This window comes from Vanessa tameamea, chromosome 4, assembly GCF_037043105.1.
Source record: "Vanessa tameamea isolate UH-Manoa-2023 chromosome 4, ilVanTame1 primary haplotype, whole genome shotgun sequence".
NCBI lineage: Eukaryota > Metazoa > Arthropoda > Insecta > Lepidoptera > Nymphalidae > Vanessa > Vanessa tameamea.
The window spans coordinates 10,442,514-10,470,367 of record NC_087312.1 but is presented as its reverse complement, the minus strand read 5'-3'; the positions used below and the strand labels follow the sequence as shown (position 1 = coordinate 10,470,367).

Genomic DNA, 27,854 nt, shown 5'->3' with positions numbered 1-27,854 from the left:
TGATTTGAATATATGATTATTAGGATTTATAATAAATAATGCTATAATTTGATGATAAAAAATATATGCTGAAATAATAGGTACAATTAGAATATTTAAAAACAAGTAATAATACAGGTACTTAAAGTTATTTTAATATTATAGATTAAACGAATTCTTGAATTTAAGTGTATATTTTTGTTTACCTACTGCGTGAGTTTGGAAAAAAACAAACGAAATATTTTTAGTATTTTTTCTTTGACATTTGATTTATATGATAAATTTTCTATAGTTTGTAGTATTACTTTAAATGCGAACCCTTAAATATTTTTGGAAAACATACTTTCGCGCTCGGAAATTTGAAATTAACGGCGGTTATTTAGGAGTGTTCCGCACGGTGACCGTGGTGTGGTAGGGCGACCGTTGCGCGGGGTATCGTCGCGTCGCTTCGTCGCTCGTCGCGAGCTGAGCGATCTACGATCCGCGATACCGCGCCGCACCGACCGGCCTCACGCCAGTCGCCAGTCTACTAAAGGCTCTGCACTGCAGCGGTGCCCTATCGACATACTTTGCGAGTTAAATCATTATATTTCACTTGCTCAGAAACATCGTACGTTTGTGGATTACTTCGTATCATCACTATCCAGTGCTTCAACGATCTCAGTGATAGTGCGTTTATAGTAATAACCGAATTTAGTGATTCTTCGAATCTTCTTTGCTCAGCCCGCGCTTATTGACGCCGGTCTTTTCCAACAACAGGTAAGAACGAAACAAGAATGTTAGATAAATTAACCAAAAAAGCCTTGGTCTTAATATTTTTCTAATATTTATCATCGACGCATAATACATACATTTTTTATAAAAATTATAAATCACATTATTTTATAAAAATATTTTTTAATCAATCCTATAAGGTTTAGTAATTTTTAATATTAGATGTTACAAGTTATGAAAATTAAACCTTGTTTTGTTTACGATCATTGCGGCGACGGCAACGGCACTTCAATGATGTAATTATAAGAAATATTATGTCTGTCAGTTATTAGACTAGAGTAATATAATAATATTTAAGAATACAAGGACCTCCTAACACGTTTCTTATAAACCGGTTCGTGCACGTTGTTTGGCCGACAAGACTTATGCAATGGACAAACCCTCAACCAACGACCTACCTATGAGCTCATCCGGACACGGAAGATAACTTTTTATCTGGTTAGCCGTTACTTTCTATTACATTATAATTTATATTTTCCAAGTTCAAAATTAACTGGATGATCTTTAACAGTTAAATCAAAATCATAAACTCCAATGGAGTAATACCGCGAAATCACTAAATGTGCAATCGCAACATCTGCTAACAAAAAAACCTTTGGATATCGCATTGTTAGCGGCAGCTGCGCTTAATCCACGTGCCCATGGAATTATTTCAAATAATCACGTACAATCGCCACAAATACTTGCCTCATATTCAATAACCAGTAAAGATATCAAATAAATGAATTCGAATTCTTACGAATATGATGTAGTTTAACAAATATTTTAGTGATTCACATCTTACTTTTAACGACCAATTTCCGGTTGCGTTGGGCATACATAATGAATTAACCGTCTCTTAAATGACTTTAGTTTAATTTACACCTTTACGGTATCAGCTATTGTACTATTGCACGCGATCAGCAGATCATGCTATATTTCGTGGGGACAAAAAATCTTTTAAGTTTATACGAGGGCTTATAGAAACTCAAGCTTGTCGGCCAAAGTCGTCGCGCCACCGACCACTTGGCGTCGACGTATTGATCTGCCAGACCATAGTCTTTATGTCATATGAATTAGGAACTTTACTCAGAGCCAAATTAAGAAATTTGCTTTGGCATATTTATATAACCATTTTAAGAAAGCTGTTATATATTCCTCAAACATACTCAATGTTTTCAGGCGATTTCTAGGTCACGCTGCAATAATATAATCGTTGGTATCTAGAAAGCCGTCTGCAACAAGTTGCTATTTAAGTAGTTATGTTTGGATTTTTTTTCCTACTGGTCGTTGAAAGCTTTAAAAAATAGCAATTTAGCATTTTTGAACATCGCAAATTACCAAATAATCAGCATCGCCGGCCGATGGCTAGTGACCAATTTCCGTTCCTTTGATTAGCTTATTCCGCCATTGACTAATAGCTTTGCATTTGAAGCTAATAATTAGATAACAACCTTAGTTCATTCACCTACAAATGCTCGTTTCTAGACAGTAAAAGCTTTAATAAATAATCCAATATTGACTGAAATAATATTGCTCCTTTACTGTCGAGATTACTTTAATCAAAATTCAGACTACTGAGATCGTGGCAGTTACGATGAAAGTATTTCCGCGAGGCAATAAGCGGCCTTGTCGGCTGGAAAATTGTGCCAATTTTCAGGGAGCGCCCTCTCCAAGGTGTAATTAAATTTGATAAAAATCATATAGAATAAATTTAACAGCTTGCTAACAGAACTAAATCATGTTCAACATGATTTAGTTTAAACCGTATAATATGGTATCTATAATATTATTTTTCCTCTTAAAATAAAATGTTCTTCATTACATCAGACATGAATTGTTGTATAATAATTAATCTAAATGTATCATCAGTCACTTAGTAAATTGTTGTGGGCTGTATAGTTTGATGTTATTTAGAAAATATGTACTATATATATATATAATACGTTGTTAGTCGTGTAATTTATATAAAACTGGGCCACGTCCCTGGGGACCGCATAAAGGAGTTGAGGAAAGCTTTCGTAATGTCCACTAGGTGACATAAAATCGAGGTTTCAGATTTCTTTATGACAAAGGGTTGAGTTGTGCAGTGAGAAGGAGTAATAACCGTGAATAATGGACACTAGGACAATGGTATGTTGATGTAACAATCAGCAAGGTCACGGCGCTAACGAAGGCTTAGGGTCTAACCCCGTTTTGGTGATTTGATAAGGGTCTGGCTGAACGAAGAACGATTCTCGTATTCGTATGCAGGCCGCGGCGGTGCGGCTGACGCGATCGATACGCGGCCGCGCGACGATGCCGCCTCGCGAGCATCTACCACAGTTCCGACAAATACGTTAGATAGAAATACGTTAGTTTATTCATTTCAAACATAAGTATTTCTTTTTAATTTTCATCACGCCAATTTACATTTAATTTTTAATCTTAAACTATTTATACCATTAAATAGAAATATTAACTTTAATAAAGAGACAATCATTGATGAACAATATCTTTAGAACAAATCAGGAGTATAATTTATAGAAACTAATAATTATTTTTTTGAAATCATCACTGCTGTCGACATTGGAAGAAAAAAGTAGTTTACACAAGCAAACTGACTATTGAGCAAGAAACACCTCGGCCGGTGACCGCGTGGCCCTGATCTTGACAAAAATATTACGAACGCTAACAATAAATAAATATTTAATTAGAGAGATTAAGTACTTATATATTATGAAATAGGATGGAGAATTGATGCAGAACAAATGAATTCCAAGAAAACTTCACTAAGAAAGAAGAGTTGCGTAACGTTACATGGAATAAGCAGATTTTACACATCTACGAGATTAAAAATCATAACCTTAATTCTGAATATAGTGTCGTTGAAATGAAAAATATTTTAGTATCAATGGAAAATTGTGGAATATGTGGGCTGTGTTTATTTTATTGATAATGGATACACCCTCGCTCGTCGGAGAGTTCACTAACTGTTTACTAATAGCTTAATGCACTTCCACTGGCTGTCAGTCGGACCACTAAGTAAGGGGAGTTGCTGTACGAGGGAGCTGTTACAAACGAGCATTTTGCAAACCTTGTTTTATCAAAGATATTTCTAACACGTTTCGACATTTGGTTTTGCATACTAAAATATGAATACGTAAATTATCTAAAGTAATTTTATTCACATACAAGGTACATATTATTCAAGGCGTAACTCGAGACTAGTATACTACATTCCTAAGAAACAATTATTTTCCTTATCTATAATTTTATTGTTTATTTTAAGTTTCCTCTTGCGATGTAAAAATATGCTTCTAATCTGGTAAAAGTTTATTCGAAAAATTAAATATTTAAAACATTTAATTCTATCGATACAAAAGCCCTTGTCCAGATACTATACAAATTAAAGTATGTCATGATGCTTGTTCATCGTGTACGATCGCCATGGAAAATAATATACATAATATTATATTTACAACGCCAATTAAAACGTTTGTAATAACAACGCGTAATTCCATGGTCCTTTATTGAGCCAATTAGTAAAATTTATAAAGAAGTTTCGGAATGTGAGTTGCATTTTTATAAGGTCGTTTTATCAAATACAAGTTTAAAAGGTAACAGAGATACTAAAAAAATGTGTTTTTATAGTAATCACTATTAAAGAAAATTAAATCTTGCATGCTTATAAAACCCATCAGACGATAAATAGAAAAAACACAATACATTTTCGTGCATAGGTACCTGGATGCCGGCCTTTATGTTTTTTGTTACTCGGCCATTGATCCCCATATAAGACGACCCTTGGCCCGACAATGATTTGAAAGGGGATTCAGCAAGCAGCTGTTCTTTTCTTTGAGATACCAAATTCTTATTATTGTAGCGGGTGGAAGTCACCGAGTCCCAAATACATGGATGGCATTACAAAAAAATATATGTATTTTCCTAATTTTTTAAACAACATTAGGGATTTCGTAAACTAAATTAGCAATTTCATGAAGCCACATTCCGCATGAAACAAGGCGGATAAGTAGAAAATTTAATTAAGAACAACCACAGCTGAAAATATATATATTTAGCTTTTACTTAAGTAACGAAATATCTCTTAAGTTTTTTTTTTAAATTACTGATAGGCGTCTCTTGCATAATTTTTTTTTGAGCCAGTTTCTTTATTACAACATAATTTGTATTTTTAATTTTCCTTTACTGACATACAACTACATAGTTATAATGCTAGTTCCATGTGCGTATTTAAGTGGAGGTAGCATACAGCGCCGTGTCGGTTTGGTATAAACAACGTTCATACCAAAAGGTTGTGTTGTTGCTAGTTTTAGAGATTTCCGTGAAATAAAGGCGTAGCGAGAGTTCGTTTAAGTTCATGGTCGACGTAACAATCGAATCGATTCTGCGAGCTTTAGTTTTTGTAATTCGAAACCAACATTTACTGCCCATATTGAATAACCAATCACAAAAATTAACACAACATATTGGCAATGTATGAACAGTTAACTATCCAGAACATTTTGATTTATATACACAAATATATATTTAAAATGTTACCATTCAACTCGATATACTCTAAAGATTACGATTGCATTTTGTAAGTAAAAACTTTCTTTTTATGCAATCCCGGAAAACGTCGCAATCAAATACGTTAGTGTGTTATGGGATGTCATTATTAAGCTGTCTCAGTAAAACATACGATGAAACTTGATAAAATTAATTACACACATCAACAAGCGTCCATGTCGACCGTTGCGAGGAAATTGAATTAACAGCAGACATTTCAATGGTGTTTTATTCTTATTGGTATCTTTCCTATAAAAAATTAGTTGTTATTAGTTATTAGTCATTTCAATAGATTGTGAAAAAATAATTTGTAAATACTCATTATTTACTTTTTTATGATAAGCATAACCAAGCAAAACTTACACTGGCACATAATACATTTTAGAATCTAACATTCGAATTATTTTTTTCATCGTAATTACGTTCGAGCTACTGAAATGCCACAGGTGGTTATGTCAGGTGTTCGATGAGACATTCGAGATTATAAAAAAGGTACGGTGACACCGAAGCACTAACAACCACGTCCCCCTACGCTTATTGGCGGCGCGTGCGCATCCACGTGTTCAAGTCCGTTCAACCGTTTAACTAAGCTAATACTTGTGATAATCATTATCATGTTAAATTGCTGTAGCCGACGATATCAGTTATGTTAATGGTCTGTAAGTTTCTAATAAGCCTATTTATACTGAATAGACTTCCTTATAAATAATAGACTACTCAACATCACGACTATAATAGATACCTAAATCAACATTTAACATTGCTACAAAAGAACCCGCACCGTATCCACATTTACTGGCTATAATTTAATATCCGCTCGAAAAATAATCCCATTTCCTCAGTGATGCTATAATATAGTTATGTGGTGTTGCTTAGATGTTAGTTGAAACAAGACCTGGGCAATTAAGTGAAAGCCGCCCACCTTCTGCGATATTTGGTTACGACTATGCAACGCATGCGAGCGAAGATTATAGTTCCTTATACGCGGAGAATGGCCTAGTCTTGTGAAGGTATTGAGTGCACCTAGAAGTATAGTTTTCTTAGACTTCCGTTCCAAATGTTGACAGGTGATCGTTTGGGTGTTTCTCTGTGGACATTGGAAACGTCACTGTGGTAAGTGGTTCAAAATAATTCAAACAAAAGACTATATTATATTAATATTAGTAGAAGAATGAATGTTAGTACATACCTACATATTATAGTTTTAGATGTTTGGTGATATTCATAATAATTACTCAGCATCTAGTCATTGCTGTAATTGAAAGGTTATATCAATATTGTGGGTTAATATAAGCCAGTATTGGCAACAAAATTATGACATGAAGTTTCCATTACTTGCCAATGAGACTTATTCAGACTTTTAGCTCAAGGTCGCCCCGTATCCCAAAGGTTGACACCAAGGACTCGCTCGGACGGTACCGAGTAACCTTCGCTTTTCTCTCCTTGTCTTTTGTTCCCCCGTTCCTATCTTTCTATTTTTATCTCGCTCGGATCGTATTGAGCTTTCTATTTTGTTCAACTCTTTGTTATTTATAACATCAATCTTTGCTTTATATAAAAGCGTATCAGATACTTAATGTAAAAACTAAAACCATAAGTATTTTATATTAATAATTATCACAGTGACTTAAAAAAAAACAAGTTTGTACGGCAAAAAAATCGGATGGTTGTAATTATAATGATACAATTACAACGGAATATATCCACGAGGTGACGATAAAAAATCCGGAAGCCATTGCAATTCATGGTGATCCACTTCCTATGGGTAGGTTCCCTTTTCGCGTCGGACCGTTTGTTAACGGTTATCCCTCATAATATAGTTTTAATTACACCTACTAAAATGATATTCTTAAATTATGTGCCGAAACAGTAATTTAACTAGAAATATTAATTTCCGCGACAACACAGTTGCCATAAAAAAAAATACAGACGAATTGATAACCTCCTCCTTTTTGAAGTCGGTTCACAAGTAATCACCGATGATTCGTTAAGTCGTTTTAACGTAAATTACCTAAAATGTTAACATGAAAATTCGCTTATCATTCTATGTCGAATTTAACGTAGCAGTGTTTCCGCCAGCACAAAAAGATTAAGTAACTTTCTTAGTCGAACAATGGCGAAACTTTAAACTCTAAATAAACAAATCGAGAACCTTCCATTCGGTGTACACAAAGGAATATTACTAGTCGAGTATTGAAGCGGACAATGCGCCGGTAACGGGACAAGTCACTAATTGTGAACCGAGCACCAAGCTCTTCCGTTACTGCGCTGTCGAGCCATAAGCCATAACACTCTCGGGAACTGACATGCCACTATTAAAACGTCTCGACTAGAGTGAACCGCTGATATAATACCATCTGATACTACGTTCTACCAGGCTAACCTTTATTTCTTGGAATCTCACAAACGATAGCCTTATTCACAGGAGACTCTGAGAATTTTATTTAATAGAGCGCGCATACAACAGCGGCACTTATAATATCTGTATTTTAGCTTATGTTTTAAAATACATCTGAATCTCAAGTAGGGCTTATTTCATATTTTAGTTATAACTTTATTCAATGGTACATTTTAAAGACAAACGTTTAAACGTAATAGTCTTTTAGACATTGCGGTAGAGAGAACGCTTTGTAAACCGCGCTAGTCGGCTCGTTGGAGCTGACAAAAGCTTAGTTTGTGGTTGAAAGCACGATTCTCTTCTGGAATCCAGCTCCGTACATTCGGATAACGGTGCTCTATTTTGAATGTACGCGATCTCAAAGTTAATCGATTTCATTCAAAGAAATGTTTTTTATTTATAGCATTTTTAACTGACCTTAAATGTTTGTAACTGTTTATGGTATTTCTAAAAAGATTACTTTACTTTATTAATAGTATGAAAATCATGTCACCCTGTAGTGATATTTTGATTTAGTAATACAAGTCTCCAATTATTCGGTAATGTGTCATTCATTTAAAACAATGTGATCATAATTTGATCAAATTCGAATCGTTCTAAGACGCGTATAGTTTGAAGTAACGTGTCAGGACTATGAATGGTAGGATGAAACTTATTGTTTATTCTGGACAGGGCTCGAGAACATAGCACGTACTGTTTTATATCTGTCAACGGTAATGAATATTGTCTTACAAAAGTATGTTATATTACACACATAATTTTTGTCCCAATTAGGTAAGTATGTTAGATCTTAATGACCAATAAATAAAATTATACTTATTAAATGAGAATATTATTTAATTATAATTACTATAATAAGATAAAAGTTGTTTAAGTATAATTTTATATAAGCTTATGCTTCATATAAGAAAGTATTTAAAAAAAATAGTTATGAATTATTATATAATATAAATAATCGTTTAATAGATTACATAAAGTCGACATAAATAATATTACGACAGATTGTTTAAAGTTTTCAATAGATTTGTAAAGTAAACGAAGACACTACACTTTATAGCTTGTTGACTTGTTTAAGAAGCTTTAAAAACTCTCAATGTCAAGACAAACAAACACTCTGATTCACTCACAAGACGTGAATAGGTACATCACGAAAAAGTACACTTTAATATCTCACTTAGATCCATTTAGAAACCTGATATATGAATATTTTAAATCATATTTAGTGTACCTATTGCGGTTTATGTTTATGTAAGGAGATGTAGAGGTGGCTTTAAACAGGCAAATAGCTCGCTAGTGTTGCAACTTGCGACATCTCAACAGGAGACGTGTTGAGTTTAACAAGCTCTTGACTTGTACGCTACCGCAAGGGTCGTACGCGTGCACTGACTTGGCCAAAGGGTGCTTTACTTCCACCAGACGAGCACAAACATCGCGTGCCTAGCTTTAGGTACGGAATCAAAAAGTTTACGGTAATAAGAAAAGAAGTTGAAGACAACTTCCTCGACCGTAAATTTTACTCGTCTTAGGCACGTTTTATTCCTTTTCGCTAAATATTGTAGATTAAAAATGTACTTTTGCTACATAAGATATCATAATATACTTTTAGACGCAAATGTAATGATGCTATTGAAAAGAAATATCTAGTGTGTAACTCAATTAAATGTCTATATCAGTATAACATTAAAGATTAAAGGTGAAATCATTTATTTTTGGATATCAATGATCATAAACCGTGTACTCGAAGTTCAAGAGGCCGTTCGCGACCCACGTCCGTAGCAATAAACTATGCATCTTTATTGTTATTGCTGTAGTATTACGCTAATATTTATAAACAATTTAAAATGCAATACAAAACAAATACCTACGACTTTGATTATATTCGTATCTTATGTAACTGTTGCAAAATCATTTAGATAGTATAAGTTGTAAGGAAATCTCAGGGCGACATATGAAATTACAAACAATATTTTTTCGGCATATCACATTACGAATGCACTCCGAGTGTGACTCCCGTTAGCCCATGCTTCACCGGTCAACCATTTCTTATTACGTACATTATAATCTAACAAGGATCGGTGATGTAGAGTAACATAATTATATTATTTTTTATACGTATATCAAATCTCCTTGGAATAAAATTAATTCGATATAAAATCTAAGTTTATTTAATTGATGCTAATGCTAATTGAGATCTAATGGGTCTTACTTAAAAGAAAAAACATGAAAAAAATAATCGTTAACGTTGTTAAATCATACGCGGCGATACGAACAACCTTACAGTAATTACAAATTGTAATACGTAATACTTGGTACTACTAAAGTTATTTTACGGTCTTAAATGATTGATCGTTGTACCTCGACCTCATCACTATATAGAATGCCGTCGTATTATATTATATAGTATTAAGGATGTAATAACAAATAATAATAATATAATATAACTTAAATAAATAGTAAATATTACGACACGCTCATTCATACGTCAAACAATTAATTTCCTGTCGATATTACAAATAAAACCTATTTTTCCCACTTAAACGCACGAAATGCATCATCAAGTCGTCATTACTCTTTTTTATAAATGAAAACATAAATGCATTGTTCCTTTATCGAAGCTGTCGACCAATAATAGTTCCAAACGCTTTATATAAAACCTTTTCAAACGTCAAGTTGAGTATCTTAAGAACGCTTAAAGTATGTACTTCGTATAACGAAGCTCAGTGGTAAAGCGTATAGCGTTTTATTTATATACCCACGTTATCATGAAATGGCAGAGGTCCGTTCATTTGTATTTCATATGTTAACCGCTTTCCAGTTAAGATTTGCGAATGTATTGAGCATTGAAGATGCGATGGTGACCGATGAGTCATCACAATGAGCCGCGTTCATCGACCCGCCCTCACGACTTGAAGCCGTTATCGTTAAATTGCTCTTACCGTATTTTTGCAACGAACTCCGAAATAGGTACTATAACCAAATAAAGCACTACAATATAAGTTGTTACAAATTACCAATTGAATTCGATAATAGTCACAGATTACTACGAGTATATACGATGGCAAATAATCTTATTGATTCATTCTTCCCAGTCCATGTTGAGTCACTATAACGCAAGTGACGTCATTAAAACTGGAGATCATAGTAGTAGAGTCGTTTTATACCCTTTGCTAGTGCACGTATTAGTCACGAGATATAAATGTGTTTTCAAGTTATAGCAGCATAGAGCAATGAGACCTGTAACGCATTTATCTCAATTGTGTTCGAAACTTTCGGACGTTGCCATTGTTTAATGGTTCTGTTTATAAATTACTCTGTGTCGCAGAAATATTATTAATTTTTTTTAAGTATATTAATTTTACGTAGAAATTTTGATAAAGACAAGATCGTTTGCGAGTTTTTTTACGAAGTGACGTCACAAAGTCTCTATTTTATACCCACTCTTACTATGCTACAGATAATGGCAATATCACCTACAGAAACGCGTCTTCCTTAACTTCACTCTGAATGACGAAACATGCTCATTATGTTTGAGAACGAGGAGTTTCTATCCTGTTATACGCAAATATAAATATACTATCCGCCATGAAACCACTAATTTATTTCCCATCCAGAGGATTAGTTAAATGCAATAGAATTCAATGTTGGATGTTATGATTTTAATAAGCGTTCGTGGCTCTACACTTCAGCTTGTTGAGGACAACTTCGACGGAGTTAGGAAGTTAATTAGTGAGATATTGCGGTGTTTATTAGAGCAGTCTGTTTGGGTTAAGTTAGGCGACAGTAATTAACGCAGAGTTTGAAAGGGTTCGGTATTATACAAAAAGCTGCCTCGATTTTCTACAGTTATTGCCTATACATCAAAGGAACGTGCCGTTTTTATTACAGATCCTCTTTTGTTTTGATTAGAACCAAAAAATCTAAGGATTAGTATTAGTAGTAGTAGATTAAGGAACAGTAGTTTCTTTGATTAGTTTTATAATAATTTTATTTAGTAGCCCGATAAACCATTACCAGTAAAATAAACTTTTATAAGGTATTTTATTTCCTACTTAACAGAATCTGTAATGACGTCGAGATAAAATCAAACATACTCTGAGTGAGCCCGAAGATCGGGAACTGTGGCACATTTACATTTTGCCTAGTAATTCCGGGACCCTGTTGGCAATAAATTCGTAATGTACCGATATCGATTACAGGGCAAAGGAGGGGTGTTTTTATTACACAGCAGGTATGACATCAGCGAAAGCTAAAGTTTGCTCTTGACATAAATTCCAACGGAGAAAAGGGAACAATGACGCCATAAATTAACATACATTAAGGGCATAACATATTATGACGGTTAGCGATTTTATAATAGTTTTACTAATATATATTAAATTCAGGAGTGCAATACTAGCTCCAATAAAAAAATTAATTGAATTTAGTCGAGACACGAGGATAAACTAATGAGCACGTAAAGCGACCCTCCGGACTGGTTAGGTAGTGTTAGAGGGTACTGAGATTTTGAATAAATAAAATGCAATTAAAAAAAGGGAGTGTTAGCACAATCCAACCCTCGTGACGAGAGGTACTGTATAAATTATTGACGTAATAATGTATTTGTTTCCAACATTTTTGAAAGACGATTAATATTCGATTAATTACTATTAATCGAAATATATAACAAAATTTCTTTTATTTAAAAAACATTTGTCATTTTCTTATGTTATCAAGTCCCACCGTCTCTAAGCTGAGTAGACTAAGAATTAGCTTTAAATGTTTCACTAATTTGTAGCCACTGAACATAAAATAAATAGCCACGTGCAGGGAGTTTCCATGGCAACTGAAGAAACTACGTCGTTTACATCCCCTGCCGTTTTCGATCCGTGCTGACGTTTCTACTGTTTCTACGTATACAGAGTCTAGTAACAAAGTAGATCACACGTAATTCAACAACTGTTAAAAATCAAAGAGAATTTTAGCTGTTATAAATGTTCCTCCTATGAATCTTGTCTTAAAATAAAAAACTTACAATTAATAATATAATTATTTCAAAATTTGTATCTGAGAAAACCTAATCGATATCATTTATGAATTAAAACAAAAATTTATACAAACAACATTTTGAATTCAATAGCAAGCATTACAGATTAAAAATCTTCAATGTAATATATTTCCGAAAGCTTTTCAAATCATTGACCCGTAATAATAACTCCATTGAACAAAGGGCCGGCAGATTACGCCAGGCAATTTGGGATTCGGAGGGCGGGGGTGGCTCAGACCTCTCTTATCTTAACTCGGATGACGTATGTTATATTTCATATCGAATTCTGAATATTTTTAGTACAAAACTTTACTTCTATAATAATTATGAACCAACCACAACCTAAAAGTCTTCGAGAGACTACCTATCTGCGAGCGATTTCTATTAGAAATATAAAATTTACAATTTGTTTTACTGTGTATGTTTGATCTGTTTTACATAAAATGTGAGGGGACATACTATGTCTGAATACGTCACTAGGTTTGGCCAAACGATGTAATCGTTTAGTGGTTCGCCTGAAATACATTATGTCCCTTCGGTTATTTGAACCCTGTGAGTGTGTGGTGTGTTTTGATCGGATTCCCCCATTGGAAATCCCTACACCCATGTGCACTTTTGTGGTTAATTGGACAATTTCGCAGGACAGTAATGTGTAGCGCAATGTTTTGAATATCGTTCACAAATATTTTGAAATGTATGTATAGTTTTATTTGTTTCATTTGATTGTATACACTAAAGTTAAACATTATTATAAAAAACAGTTCAGTTTACTATTCTCGTTCTAAATACTAAAAATTCCGTTAACGTATTTGTACATTTGATTAATCTTATCGTCAACTTGTAAGTGGAAACAAAAGATTGGAAAAATAGAACGGCGTCCATAAAAGTTGCTATGTAATTGAAATGCGAACTAAAATCAACACTATCGAGGCTGAAGGAACGGAGACTGCTCCAATTGACTTCAAGATAAATCTTATTAATACACTTACAAATGTATGGTCTGATTTCAAGACTAATTAATGGCTTATTCATCTTGATGATGGATATGTTAAACTGTGCAAATCTATTCTTTCTAATTACTTAGGACAAATATCACTTTAACGAAAATCGGAAACAAAATGAAGTTAACATCTTCACTGTAGGAAATGAATAGGTCGGTTAAAGACACTTATTAAATTCGAGAAGTTGAGACATTGTAGGTATACAAAGACGCTGGTATCTGGTTTCTAAGTATTCATTGTAACAAGTCACAATGGGTCCGTTGCCGTGGCGAAGGCCAAACCACCGCTGCATAACGACTGCATTATCACACAAGTCGGTGCAATGTGTCGCGTTTAAACCAATGATAACGATTTAACCACACATCTATTTTGTGAAACCGCATGCAATTTTGTGTAAATTAATGTTAAAATATGTAACCTCATTTGATAAACCCATGTAACAATTGTGTGTGTACAGTTATTTACTATAATGCAATCCTTTTTAAATATATTTATTCTTGAGTAATCTTAACCCAGTAAGCAAAACTCTCTTTATCACTTACTTTGAAAGAAGAGGTAGTTACTGTTGATGCGGTAAATTAATTGTGCGGTAACCAAAGCAGTTTCAATTCCATTGCATTTGGTTAACCACAAATGCAGCTTTAATAGAATATCATCCGCAGCTTTCAGATAGGATACGACAGATGGATGTAAAACGGCTTAATTGATGTAAAAAGAAAGGTTTATCTTAATTGACGATATATTTGCAAGGTTTAAAATAGACAAGACTACAGTACTACTAATTAGAGCCTTAATTGGATGTTGTTAAAGTGCAACGTCTAATCATGTAGCATGTTATGAATAGTGGTTAGGTTTTGGCATAATTCTTTGATAATTGATAAATTATGGATTAATCCCGATTGCCTTCCCTTAATATTATGAGTGTTAAGAAATACGGAGTGCATCTGTGATTGTGCAAACACTTGGGGCCAAAGAGCATCTTCGTCGCAGTTCGCAACAGGTTCTTGAGATTGACGGCCTTAATGAATTCGGTTAGGACGATACGATTACAATTATTACAGATTTATGCTTTGAATACTCTGGGTCTAAATATTTAGGGCCATGTGTATGTCCCTAACATATGCATTTACTGGCAATATGAATATAATTATCATCACAGATTATATATGCGGTACTGAATGTAGTGCCAATGTACTATGTACGATGGAGACCTTACCATCAGCTTATTTGCCCATTTGCCTTCCTATTATTTTTTTACTTGGAACGTATACAATTTATACATTTTGAGTAGAATAAATAGTAGACAAATATTTATATTAAAATAACGATAAAACGCTCCTAATCAAGCAAGAAACCATTTCATAAGTACCTATGGATTTCTAAACTGAATAGTGCGAACAATTTTAAAAGTAATCGATTATGGAATGCTAATGAATAGGAAATCGACGTATCGAACCGAGTCGCGACGTGCAAAAAACGACAAATTGAAAAATTCAATGGAATTCTTCAGTGATGTCATCACTGCTCTAAAAATAGTCCGTTTCACAACTGGTTCGGGGAGCGTGTGCCCACTGTTATCCTGCTAAAAGACAGGATGAAATAAACAAGTCGCAATTTGACGAATGCACTTGATGGGAATTTCTTACGTCAAAAATACTTCTAACGGAAAATGATCAAAACTTCATAAGAGATGTTGATATTAGGCTGTTTGAAAAAAAAACTTATTTGAAATTGATGATAAACTGAAAAAGGAACTGTATTTTGACGTGAATTATATAATGGCATTGTTTAAGTTTAAGTGACATTAAAATCAAAGTTATTGTAGTAAGCTAAATGTGTACTCACTCTCGAATTTATCAACGATTATAATATAATTGCTATTGTTTTTTATAGATCTTCTATCATTAATAAAAAATAAAAAAATTGATATAGGAAAAAAAAACACAGCGGTCATTCATTGCTAGGACAAATTTATCGCGCATCACTGTTCCAAGGTGATAATGTAGAAAAATATTTAATAAATAGTGTTATGTAAGTGGGCCAGCGTGTCGACTGTCGTCAGCATGACAGTATCATAAGTGCTACTATTATCGACAATCAGACGACCTTGCAGCTCGTTGTGGCAAATCGTGGGGAGCCAGATTGTCATCCTCCATTCCGGCATCCGCCTTACGTGCATTTTTATTATGTTATTCATACCGCGTAATTTTTTTTATGATTTGCACACTAATTGTAGTTAGATGCAAAAGATATAAAAAAAACGATATTATTGTAGGCGCTTCAATTGTTCTGGAGGATATCGTGTAGATAAATAGGTCATTGCTGACATATCGCAGTATTAATTATGGGATAGTAACATTAATGTGCTACAAACATTCTCAGCGGGAGCAAAAATTAACTGGCTGTTCCGAAATTTTACATGTATATATCGTTTCGTATTTTTTTCTATAATTTTACTCATGGTATACAAAAATATGTAATATATATTATAATATTTTTATTAAAAAATATATATATAAATTATTTGATTTTAAATTTATTATAAAATGCCTGACCTAGTAATTACCCCTTACACCATATTGGGGTAAACCCCATTTATATTTATTTTCTCATTAATTCCCACATTAAATTACAATGTGCAGTCTAATGTTGCTTGACCATTAGAGCAGATATAATGATACAAGATTTATTATCTCTAAATGTAATTAGTCCCGAGCTTGATTTATCACTTACTTTTGCCTTTAAATGAGCCGTCGCCATTTATCTATATTGAATTGCGGTCGTCGACACTCAGAAGTTTTAATGACAATAATAATAAATCTAAATTCATTAAAAACTACAATGTGAATTTTAGTCACGCTTTCGAAACGGAAATGTACATATTCGTTTGAATACGCACTATTTTATCCTGTAAATCTCCCAACACCGTCACGCATCGCAAGCTCTGCTGATTGCTGTTGATACCTTGACTGCAAGCGATAATGCATTATATTGCCCGATGTGAATTCAAATCTAAAAACCCTACAAATATATTTGAACTTTCTTTATGTATGAGTTGCAATTCGATACTAGTGGCGCCTCCATTAATGTATTGGATACTGACATCGCTATTCAGGGCACGTGCAGACCATTGCGTGATGACTAGCGGCAAGTCTACAACACTTACGGTTACTAACCAGCTATTAGCGTCTGTAACATTAATAGATAAAACCAGTGTAGCAGATAAAGTAAATGCATAATTTATTGTATGAAAATGTAAAGATAGCATAGTTTTAATTATAAAACGATGTAGTTGAGAACGTCTGAATTGGCTAACGCTGAGCGATCATTTAATTGTATTGTCAAGTACGTCTAGAGCGCGAGTTACGTCGACAGCGCGAGGCGAACCCGCATCCTATTGTTTTAAGAGCTTTACACTGATACGAGTATGACTGTTATGAATGAGTCAGTTGCGGTTACCCTAAGCTATCTACGTTTTATGTGTAAAGAACAGTTAGGCTCGCAAACAACATCAAATATACGATCGGTCTAATATTTACCTTAATTATCTCTTTAATAAAATCAATTATTCTGACCTCATTTCTAGGATAACTTTGAAACGGTTGTAGCTTTGTTATCTTTATTTGAAAATATTCATAGTATATTGTTGAGAACGTAACACAATAACATCATCATTGCGAAATACTGTTAGTAGAGCATAAAGCACAGCATTCTACTGGATATGAAATGACTCTTCGCGCATAGTGTTATTCCCACGCTATCAGCTGGTTCATGCGCCAGTGCGTAAGCGCAGCAACCCGCAACACCGAGTACCGAACACGTCACTGACGCGGAGCATATTGGCGCCAGATAACTTTGATTTCTTATACGTACATATATGTAGTATTGGTTTTATATATAAAGTAAAATTTTTACTTTTTTAAATAAGAAATATACATTACTCGTGTCAAAACGTAATTTTCACAAAAGACACGTCAATTTTGTCAACAATTGCTAAATTATTGTAGATTGTATCTAAAAGTAGCATAAGATCATTTGCGGGTATGAAATTTTTGTACTGTTAATGTATTCGATTGTACAACGGCAGACACAAACAATAATAAAGAGAACAATATAGGGAATGATTTATTGACAGTTAGCCAGTAGGCGGCGCCGCCCGGGGGAGCAATTTACACTGCCGCAAAAAGTCACCGGCAGATTGGCACAGTGTATTGTCACTTGTCACAAGTTAAATTATAGTTTATAGTTGACTTCTCTTTGAGTGCAACTAGCGGATCAACGTACGGTATGACGTTCAATTGAACTACATACAGTATCTTGTGAAGGTAAAGATTCCAAAGCAGACGATTCTTCATTTAATGAATGAACATTTCTTTCGTTAGTTATGTTTAAATGTAACAGTTATTATATTCGATAGATAGAGTAATGGCACCCACACAACGGTTATTCTAACCGGTTTAAGATGAGCGAGCGGTGAGCCACTGTATTTACAAACACGAGGCTCGAAATAGGTGCTACTGTAAGTACAAAAAGACATGTGTGAAAATATGCACTATAGAGAAGATTGAAAAACTGTTTTTAATGATGTCTTATTAATACATTAATCATATAACATTAAACTCATCAATAAAACATTGTAATAAGACTTTTTAAGGTCGACGTCGCTCATGATATATCCCATTTATTGCTATCCCGGTGAGTTAATAAAGTAATTGTATAGGAAAGTATGTCAGAGTAAAATTCGATCTCATTACACTAGCTATTGAGATGTGATCCGATAATAAAACCACCATAATTACCTAACTGTACCGACTGACGAAGTACAAAGTCATGATGGTACCGGCATTGTTCTTGGACAAACTGTGTGAAATTTCGACAGGCCATTCTCATTAAGTTACAACTTTTCTAGAAGAGATACATACTTGGATAATGCAATAACAAAATACTTAACACCTAAGTGTTTACAGAAACGTCACATCGCTCAGTGGTAAATCAACAAGCCAAGCTTCGGTCTTCAAAGCAAGCACTATTGATAATATATGTAAGCATGAATATGATAATTGGCCATGATGTGACGCGAGCAAATACATAATTCTATCTCGTTCTATTATATAATTATAATAACAAACTTCCTACATGATTTAAAGTAAAAATGTTATTTAAGATGCAAGTGTTCATTTACCTTCATTGTTCTATTAATTATTTTTGTTAAAAAATAAAATAGTAAAAGTCTAGATGAAAATATTGAACACTTACGCGCAGAATTTAATTAGTTTAATACCTAAGCCAATTCAATTCGCGTAGAGCTGACGTTAATGGAATAAAGGAGTAAAAGCTTAGTGCTGTTTCTCTTTGCAAAAGGAACAAAGATAAGTTACTTTCTAGGTATTCAGTCGACGGTGAGACTAAGGACCGACTTGTAAGGCTTTCAATTAACTATAACCTTCCACGAGATTAAATGTAATGACACTATGATGATATTTTTGAAATATACATTCTTAGAAACACCTATTATGGGTTTGATTTTATGCTAAAGATATTAAAGAGAATTACCAACGATTACGATACAGAAAGCAATGTGGTGCACCTAAGCCTATTCCGTATTAAACGGGCGTCACTAATCCTGTACTTTATTGATTGCTTCTATACAAATAATGCGATTACTGTGCAAGCAGTCCACTTTGGAGAAGGGTCGTTTTTCACATGCGTGCGGCCATGCGAACGGGATATAAAATATATCCATAAAAATATATTTGAAATTCTTTAAATCAAAAGATATAACTAAAAATTACACTATGCTTACTTAATTTAATTTTTTTTTTGTAAAAGTACAGTACATATTATATACCCAAACTTTTTATTAAAAACTTTTTGTTAAACTTGGGAAGATGTTATGTCTCATGTGCCTGTTGTGACACTGGGTAACTCACCCTTTAAACCGGAAATAACAATAACGTTGCTCTTTGGCGGTAGAATATGAACCCAGACAGGCTCGAACAAAGTTCTACCACCAAGTAATATAACACACTATTTATATATATGACTTATTTTATCCGTATTTTTTTAGTTTAATTTTAATAATCTGTAAGTGATTGTACACACTTTTGATAAACGGTCTACAATATAGCAATACAACTATGAAGCCAGAGTATCACAGTGTCAAGCGACTCGCGATACATAAATCACGGCCATCTGTCATTATTACACCGTTCGTTCTTTGAGAGCTTTCATAATAATAAGTACTCTTGTACTTCACTCAACGAAGGCGATTAAGATTAGCTGATGTTCCTTTCGTTGAAATTAATTATTAAGATAAGTAAATATACAATCACGACTTTTTAAACTGTGGTATACGAAAGTAGAGCTGAAACATTTCGAATTTTTGTACATATAAATGTTAAATATTTAAATTAGATTCGGTTTCTTACGTTTTTGCATTTAAATGTTGCAATTTGCATTATTGTAATATGCATCAGTTGACAAATGACATTGACATTGAAATATAAGAACGTGCGTAAGTTTTATAGACTATGTAATAGTTAAATAATCGTAAATACAGACGACCTCCAGCTGACCACGTACTGGTGTAATAACGTTTACTATAAAAGTTATATTATTGACTAGAATGTGTATAGTAAACACAATGATGTCATCTCTATGACGATACCATAATAGAAAATTATTAGATTAAACATGCGATTAATATTTATTTATAACAAAAACATCAATATTATTAAGCATTTATTAAATAATAACGTCAAATATATATAACAATTAAATGGTCAATCACTTTGCTAGATAATTACTCAAAGCTTGTTAGATATGGATGTTGAGATGTTAAACTATGTACATAACTACGTATGCATATATAGTAATTACAGCATACAGCATTTACTTATATATAACACAAAAGAAGGATTATTGATTTATATGTAATAAAACTCTTCGTTGCTAACTAATTTCCACATAATCATTTTTAATATTACTAACCGTTACTTATGTGTCTGTTTGAATTAAATTATTTCTATTTTTAAATGATAGGATGTAAATTAAAATTACCGGCTATTAGCAGTAACATAAAATAATTTAAACCTGGTTTAAAAAAAAACCCTTGGTAGTTCATCAGGATATAATAAAATATAAGACATTAAACAATACCAGTATGTATAAAAGCATCTGCGTAGCTCTATCAGCTTCTTGTATGCATATCTAGAGATATGTCTGTAGATCGAGCAATTGTTCGTAACAAGTGAGGAGGACTCAAACAAGAGATTTCCTTGTTTTATTGGAAGTGGTGTTTCCCCTCGTCACGTCGGGTGTTACACAAGCAGACGATTCAAGAACATTGTGTTGGAAATTGGTATTTCTAAAACGTAATCTAAACGGATATAGTCGTTGGTTTCTTTATGAACGTTTAGGTAATAACGACAAAATTAGCAAAATAATATTTACTCTTTCTAAATGTGGGACAAGGCAATACAATTTGTTACGGATAACAAATTGATTATTGATTTTTTTTTTTCGTTTGTCAGTTCAATAAATAAACGTTATCCGTTATAAACATCGTACTCACATACACTGGCATGATATGAATTTCTACTTAATAATAGTAATTACATAGAAATATGCTGATGTAATTTTCAAACGTTTTGATCATAATTCATTCTGCGTCCGGGATGTAAATAATTGAATGGAAAATGTCTATATATTTTTTAGTAGCAAAACGACCGGATTTTTTTTGTAACTTAACAATACTACTGAAGAACAAAGTCGATGTACATTATGTATCTAGTGATACGAATCAATACACATATTACTATAATATAATAATATCTAGACTCAAAGATGACTTAACCGCTAACAATGGCGCCTATAAGAGTTGTAGCGTATTAATTAATTTCCTACTTTTATCTCATAACCCGCCTACGCCGTAAATGCCACAACGCATCACATTATATTTCATTGCTAAGATAACCTTTGGCATTGGAGACTTTTTTATAAAACGTTGTTTTAAAAGGGACAGACTAATTGTGAGCGTTTCAAATATTTATGTTTGTTCCCAATGTTCGTTATCATAGGCAAATTAGTATCACTTTAAGTCCGCACTAAACTTATCTGCTCGCAGTCATCAAGTATTAGAAGGAGCTTTATAATAGGTAATTTGCTGGTATTTTTTATATTAGACAGGTTCCATTAAAATGCTCACAATGCGGTTAACCATGGCGCTGACCTCAAATAAATGGGATGGCAAGCGAATTATGATGATTATAGTATTCAAGTTTTTTTTTTATTCAAACATATCTACTCTAGCTAAGCACAAAACATTCTGCCAATGTCACTTGATTACCTGTATTTTTTTATTGATTCGGTATTAAAGATATTTCCTTATTAATATCATAATTATATAAATCAAAATTTATACAAAGTCATGACTAACCATATCACAACAAAATATAAAGTATTTAATATAAATTAAAATCTATTATAAGTAATATCAAATTTAAAACATCGTAATTTATATTAACTTTGTTTTTATCACTGATCTCGCATTGACATTGTTATATTTTTTATTTTAAGCAATTACGGAACTATTACGTCATGTTCAAAAATAACTCTTACCATGAACATTTGAAGGTGAATATTTGATATCGTCACGTTATGGTTTTTATATGGCGTGCTACCTACAGAAACAATCTACTAATCTATAATAACTGTGCGTTGTTTTAATGAGTATCTAGTGTTCTAATGTTTTAGCTCTGGCCGAAACATTACCAATATATCAACATTTGATTAAATAACAAACAGACAGGGCGTTAGGATTTGTGTCGGAGTAAATGGCCCGTGTCAATCCTCAATTGAACTTATTAATTGAATTAAATCCATTGGTTACGATGCCAACTATAATTTATTAGTTATTAAGATTTATTACGTTAACTGGGATTTTTCTGATGTTTTATTTTTAATCTGCTGAATTATTTTTAAATGTTAATCACTTACAACGACAGATCAACTATTTTGTTACAATATTTCAGGTCATATAGTGAGTAAAATCAATCAAAATTACCACATTTGAATTTGATTAAATATCCTACGTGTCTTGTCTATTACACGTGATATGCAGATTATTTTGCGCTCAATACTCTAGCATGGGTACTCGCAAGACAAAAATATACTTTAGCTATCCTCGATGTTTATGAAATTAAATCGTTCATTTAAATAAAGGTCAAATTGGACTGTTCTAGTAACGTCAATCATAACATAATCCTTTACCTAAACGACCTCTGAAAATATATGACGAAGTAACCCTGAAATGTAGAATTATTTAGAATAAATTAAAGGCTTTTATTTTAAACCGGTTCCAAAATGAGATAAATTTCTATGTGTGCGCTTTAACATGTAACTAAGTACATATAAACATGTGTAATCAAAATGTGTAAATCACATGTGTGTGTTAAATTATTTTATGATATAAAACGTGCTTGACGACAACAATACGAAATAAAAAAACAGAAAAACGTGACTATTCGCTAACTGTGAATCTGTAGACTAGTCCAGTCTATTAACTTGAAGATATTTATGTGAAAATAAATCTTACCCTCCTGATTTACGTTAGATACGGTGCGATGGGGTAGATAGGATACGGTATTTGGGTACGGGTTTTATTTAGCAAAATATATTTCGGATTTTATTGATATTAGCCAAGTTATTTATAGTACATGAAAATATAAAGTAACCTTTAAAACGGACGTTGGTTGCATTCGATCGATTTGTTTGGCGCCATCGAGTCCACCCTACGCGTGACGTGCCTAACTCTGCTTGTACATAGGTAAATATTCAGGAAACATAAAAATATATGTGCCTAAATAAGAAAGTTACAAATAATATAACTCCTTTTTAAATATTAAATGTGTTTATTATTATTTATATACTAATAAAGATCAGCTAGGGATACGAATCTAGGAATAAACACGTGCTGCATTTATTATATCATAAAAAATAGATATATACATAAAACTGCAACAATTAAAGTAAAATAATTTATATGTTCAAAGTGTGTGATCGCATAGATTAAAGGATAAACATTATCACGGCTATAAATATAAAAATGATGCTAAATGCTAATGAGTTATATGACACTATGCATGCTTCGCTAAAATGTAAAATCAAGGATGACAAAAAGAAAGAAATCTAATATAAACTTCGTTTATAAGTAGGGTCGTATATAGAAGTTTAGTTACAAGTGTACATTTTGTTTACATTTTAACGTATTGTCTATCTGCACGTTGTGCCCCTCACGTAAAAGCAAAATTGCTTCGGTAACTTTGTCGCGAAAATTGAGTTTTGAAGCGATCGCACCACAACCTTGTTTACTTTAACCTACATCCGCTCACCCTTCGTATTGGCACTTAACTTCATCTTTATTCAATTTTATATGTTGATAACAAAATATACCTACATGTAGAAAAATAGAGAATATCTATTATTTAAAAAAAAAAACAAATTAAAACGATGTTATGAAAGTTTTCGAGACTCTTTGATTATGAAATAATAAAGAAAAGTTTAACATGTTATTACAAAAGAAATTGAAATGGGGACATTTCTATAGTTTGTAAAATACTAAAAAAATACCAATAATTCATTTATATAGTGTATATAAAATTAGTTTTAAATAATGAAACATTTTACTTTAAAAAAGGCAGTAATAATTTAGCGACAAAAATTATTAATGTTACATTTTATTACTGAAAAAAAAATACAGTAGACTAAGTTATTGGACCGAAGTTCACCTTGGCATTAAGCCAAGAGACCCAGCTCTATCTGCATTGCTTAAAAATTATTTCAATGTAAAACAAAACTGCGTTGAAGCTTAACATGAATATGAAGTCAATATTAACCCAATTTTAAAACATACATTTTATAGTAATACTTGTTTACAGAAGTCAACAATGAAGAAGACGAAAAATTGTGGGAGTGGATGGTGGGTGGTGTTACTGACAGCCACGCTCGCGGTGGGGGCACTGGCTGATGCTGGCGTAGGTCTCTTTAACGCTAGACTTAAACAAGTCATCACCTCAAGCACTCTGAAGTGGGCTAACTTGAAAAAAGAAGCAATGGAATATTACGTCGCTGGAGCAGAGTCTCAGCAAGGTAAGAAAAAATAATAAATTATATGCACATATATGACAAATGTTTACTCTAACGATTACTGATTTTCATTTATTTCTAGGTCCGATATATGTGTGCAGAACTCGACATGAAGGTGATATGCTTTTGGGACAACTCAGGCCGGACTACACTTCGTGTGCCGTATCGGGAAGTAAAAGTTATAACGTATTTGAAGTGTTGGAAAATATTGAAAATGCTTCTTTAATCATGTGGAAATCGTGGAACAAATTTAACTCAAAACCTAGCGGCGCGGTTGTGGGAGATTCTTCTGGTGATTCCGTTTTTATTGGACGAATGAAAGCGGAAAGTGGATTTTCACATAACATTGGAAGAATCATTTACGAAAGTACTGTGGGATTTTTGTTTACCTTTGATGAAAAAAATAAAGAATTAGAAGAAAACAGTGGAGAAATTTTAGTAGAAATAGAACCATTGAGTTATAAATTGGAAAATGTCGAGTTGGATTTGGAGACGCAGCACGAAAGGCAAACTGATCCTCAAGTGTATGAGGAACGAATTTTAAGAAACGACGGTGATGCCGGTGCCACGGTTACAACAGAAATTGAATACAAATATAACTACACTTTGTCCTGGGGACATGGTCATGGAATTGCTATTGGCTTAAATACAACCATAGAAATGAGCGACGGTACTTTATTACAACAAATAGAATGGGCTAATCCATTTTCAGAAGAAAGAAAAGAATTGTACAAATTGGAAAAATACCTTGAACCGGGAACGGCTTGCAATGTTACGTTCAGAGGTAATAATACAGATCGTGACGTGCTCTATACGGCGAAATTGGTAACATTCTACAAAGATAACAATGCGCGATCGAGACAAATGAGAGGAGAGCGAATCGAGAACACGGTTGAGGTCGAAGCGATCTACGGTGAAATTTACTATACAGTTAATAATACACTCGTGCCAACAACGACGACAACCACTACCACTACAACTTCGACGACTACAACTACTACTCAAGCCCCGGCACCTCTACCGCCATCGGTCGAGAAAAACGATGTCGGGATGATCATGGATAGTAACGATATTTTAGGCGATAGCGGCGAAGATATGGTAAAAGCTCCACCCGTGAAGGAAGACATCAATCGCTCCGTAGTCGGAGGCCTCGGTAGCAATCCCAATGGTGCCAGCAGCGATAGGATCATTGTCTTAACATTATTTGTATCGTTATTCGCTCTATTGCTATAAATTATTGCCACAAATATAGCTTTCCTTGTAAATAAAAAGATTATATCATTGACATTATAGTTGCTTGACGTTATTATATATGCGGCAACTAAGCTTTACGCAGTTGTTTATCGTCCGAGCCTAGGCTAGTCCATCTCGGTACATTTTGTAAATAAAGAACGTTTTTGTTTACAAGACATTCCTGTTAAATATTTTCATTCCAAGTGTATAAATTTAAAACATTTTAACATCTTATTGTATATAGATTTTGTAAATAGTTAAGAATATGGAAGTCGCAGAGCGACAACAAATATCTTCATTGCGAGCGATTAATTGATTTGGTTTTTTGATTGGAATAAATAAATACAGCACTGTTACCAATCCACAGAAATCGTAGTATTGTAATCGTAATCCGTTGTGTTAAGTAAAGGCTATTTAAAACGCAAACAATTCCAATAATTTATTAACACTTAAATGTAATATATTGCAAATAATGTTTAAAAAAAATTAACGATCTGATCATTGTAATTTAAATAGTTGTTTTCGTAGCGAGAGTATAATGTACCTTATAAGTTATCTACGCATATTTTTTTTGAATCATCAATTATCATAACTTGCTTAGCTTAAAATGACATGTAACGTCCTTATATAGACCTCGTTATATGTTTATCTATATTTCTTACTCTATTTTTTACTGTTCATACATCTAACGACACATAATTCCAACGGAAATATTAACGATCATTGTATTAAATCGATAACATATCTCTTCATTACCTCTTTTAATTTTTATCTCGTTTGTTATTTTTAGTTATTATAAGACATGAATTTTAAAATCCAGAATGAAAGATATTATTTGTATTTTTAAAAGCTTTTAGCGGTAGATATTTAATTTATTTGTTTTAGGTTAATGAAAAAATTAATTATAAACTTAAGTTCCGTACATGTATTATTGAGAAATATTTAGACATAACTCTAACTTTGTTATTACCAAAGTTAAATTTCTTTAAAAGTCTACATAATTTTAAGAGTAATCGTTTATGAAACAGTAGCTTCCCGTTAAGCGATTCATCAGAAACGTACACCAATTAGCAAATTAAAATAAATATAAGTCTTATGTTGCTTAGCTGTGTATCGTGAAAGTGAAAAGAATAAATATTTTTATATGGACAAATGTCGAGCCGATAGACACTTATCCCCAAAAGGTTACAAGTGCGCATCTGCCCTTATATTTATCAATATTATTATGTATGTACGCGCCCTAAAGTAATATAACATTTCGTATATCGTAGTGTCATTAATTCGCAATCACGTGTCCATAGAATTATAAAACAAATATTGTTATGTGATTTATATTTAGTATCAAAACCCGAATCTCATTATTAACGTTATTTGTAAAGATCAATATCCCACCTAGTGTAACATTATCGAGTAAGATTTAGAAATATTACAAATTATCATTGAAATGTATTAATCCAAATATAGAGAGACGTCAGACGCGTCAGCTTGTATCACATGATTGCCTGCAAAAATGTAACGATGACTCTGTATTGCAATACATAATATTTTACATAATCGTGTTAAAATCGGTATAAAAGTTTCCAAGTATTCGCCATACCTATATAAATAAATCTGTTTTATGAAACATATTTATTTATTTGCTTCTATCAGATCCTCATTGTGAAAATTAAAAATATATTCATGAATCTTTAACATCTAGATTGTTTGCGAAGCATAATTGTGATGTTCTATGTAAGTTTTGTTTTCAATCATTAAAGTGTAATTATCAAAA

The 27,854-nt window shown here is 32.9% G+C and overlaps 2 protein-coding genes across 2 annotated transcripts in view; one reads left to right on the top strand and one right to left on the bottom strand.

The window, feature by feature from the left end:
- LOC113395011 (mitoguardin) overlaps nucleotides 1-27,854 on the bottom strand; it is a 50,810-nt gene that overhangs the window by 7,800 nt on the left and 15,156 nt on the right. The gene's annotated exons all lie outside the window — the stretch shown is intronic.
- On the top strand, nucleotides 480-27,854 carry LOC113395055 (protein unzipped). Its single transcript, XM_026632601.2, has 3 exons — nucleotides 480-738; nucleotides 24,643-24,853; nucleotides 24,933-27,854. Exons 2-3 carry the CDS (start codon nucleotides 24,652-24,654, stop codon nucleotides 26,081-26,083), a joined length of 1,353 nt encoding a protein of 450 aa, XP_026488386.1. The 5' UTR covers nucleotides 480-738; nucleotides 24,643-24,651; the 3' UTR covers nucleotides 26,084-27,854.

What these genes read in the sequence shown, in the direction of transcription:
- LOC113395055 (XM_026632601.2), top strand. Translation starts at nt 24,652, where the DNA reads ATGAAGAAGACGAAAAATTGTGGGAGTGGATGGTGGGTGGTGTTACTG. An exon ending in TGGAGCAGAGTCTCAGCAAG is followed by an intron (nt 24,854 to 24,932) that starts GTAAGAAAAAAT and finishes ATTTATTTCTAG; the next exon opens with GTCCGATATATGTGTGCAGA.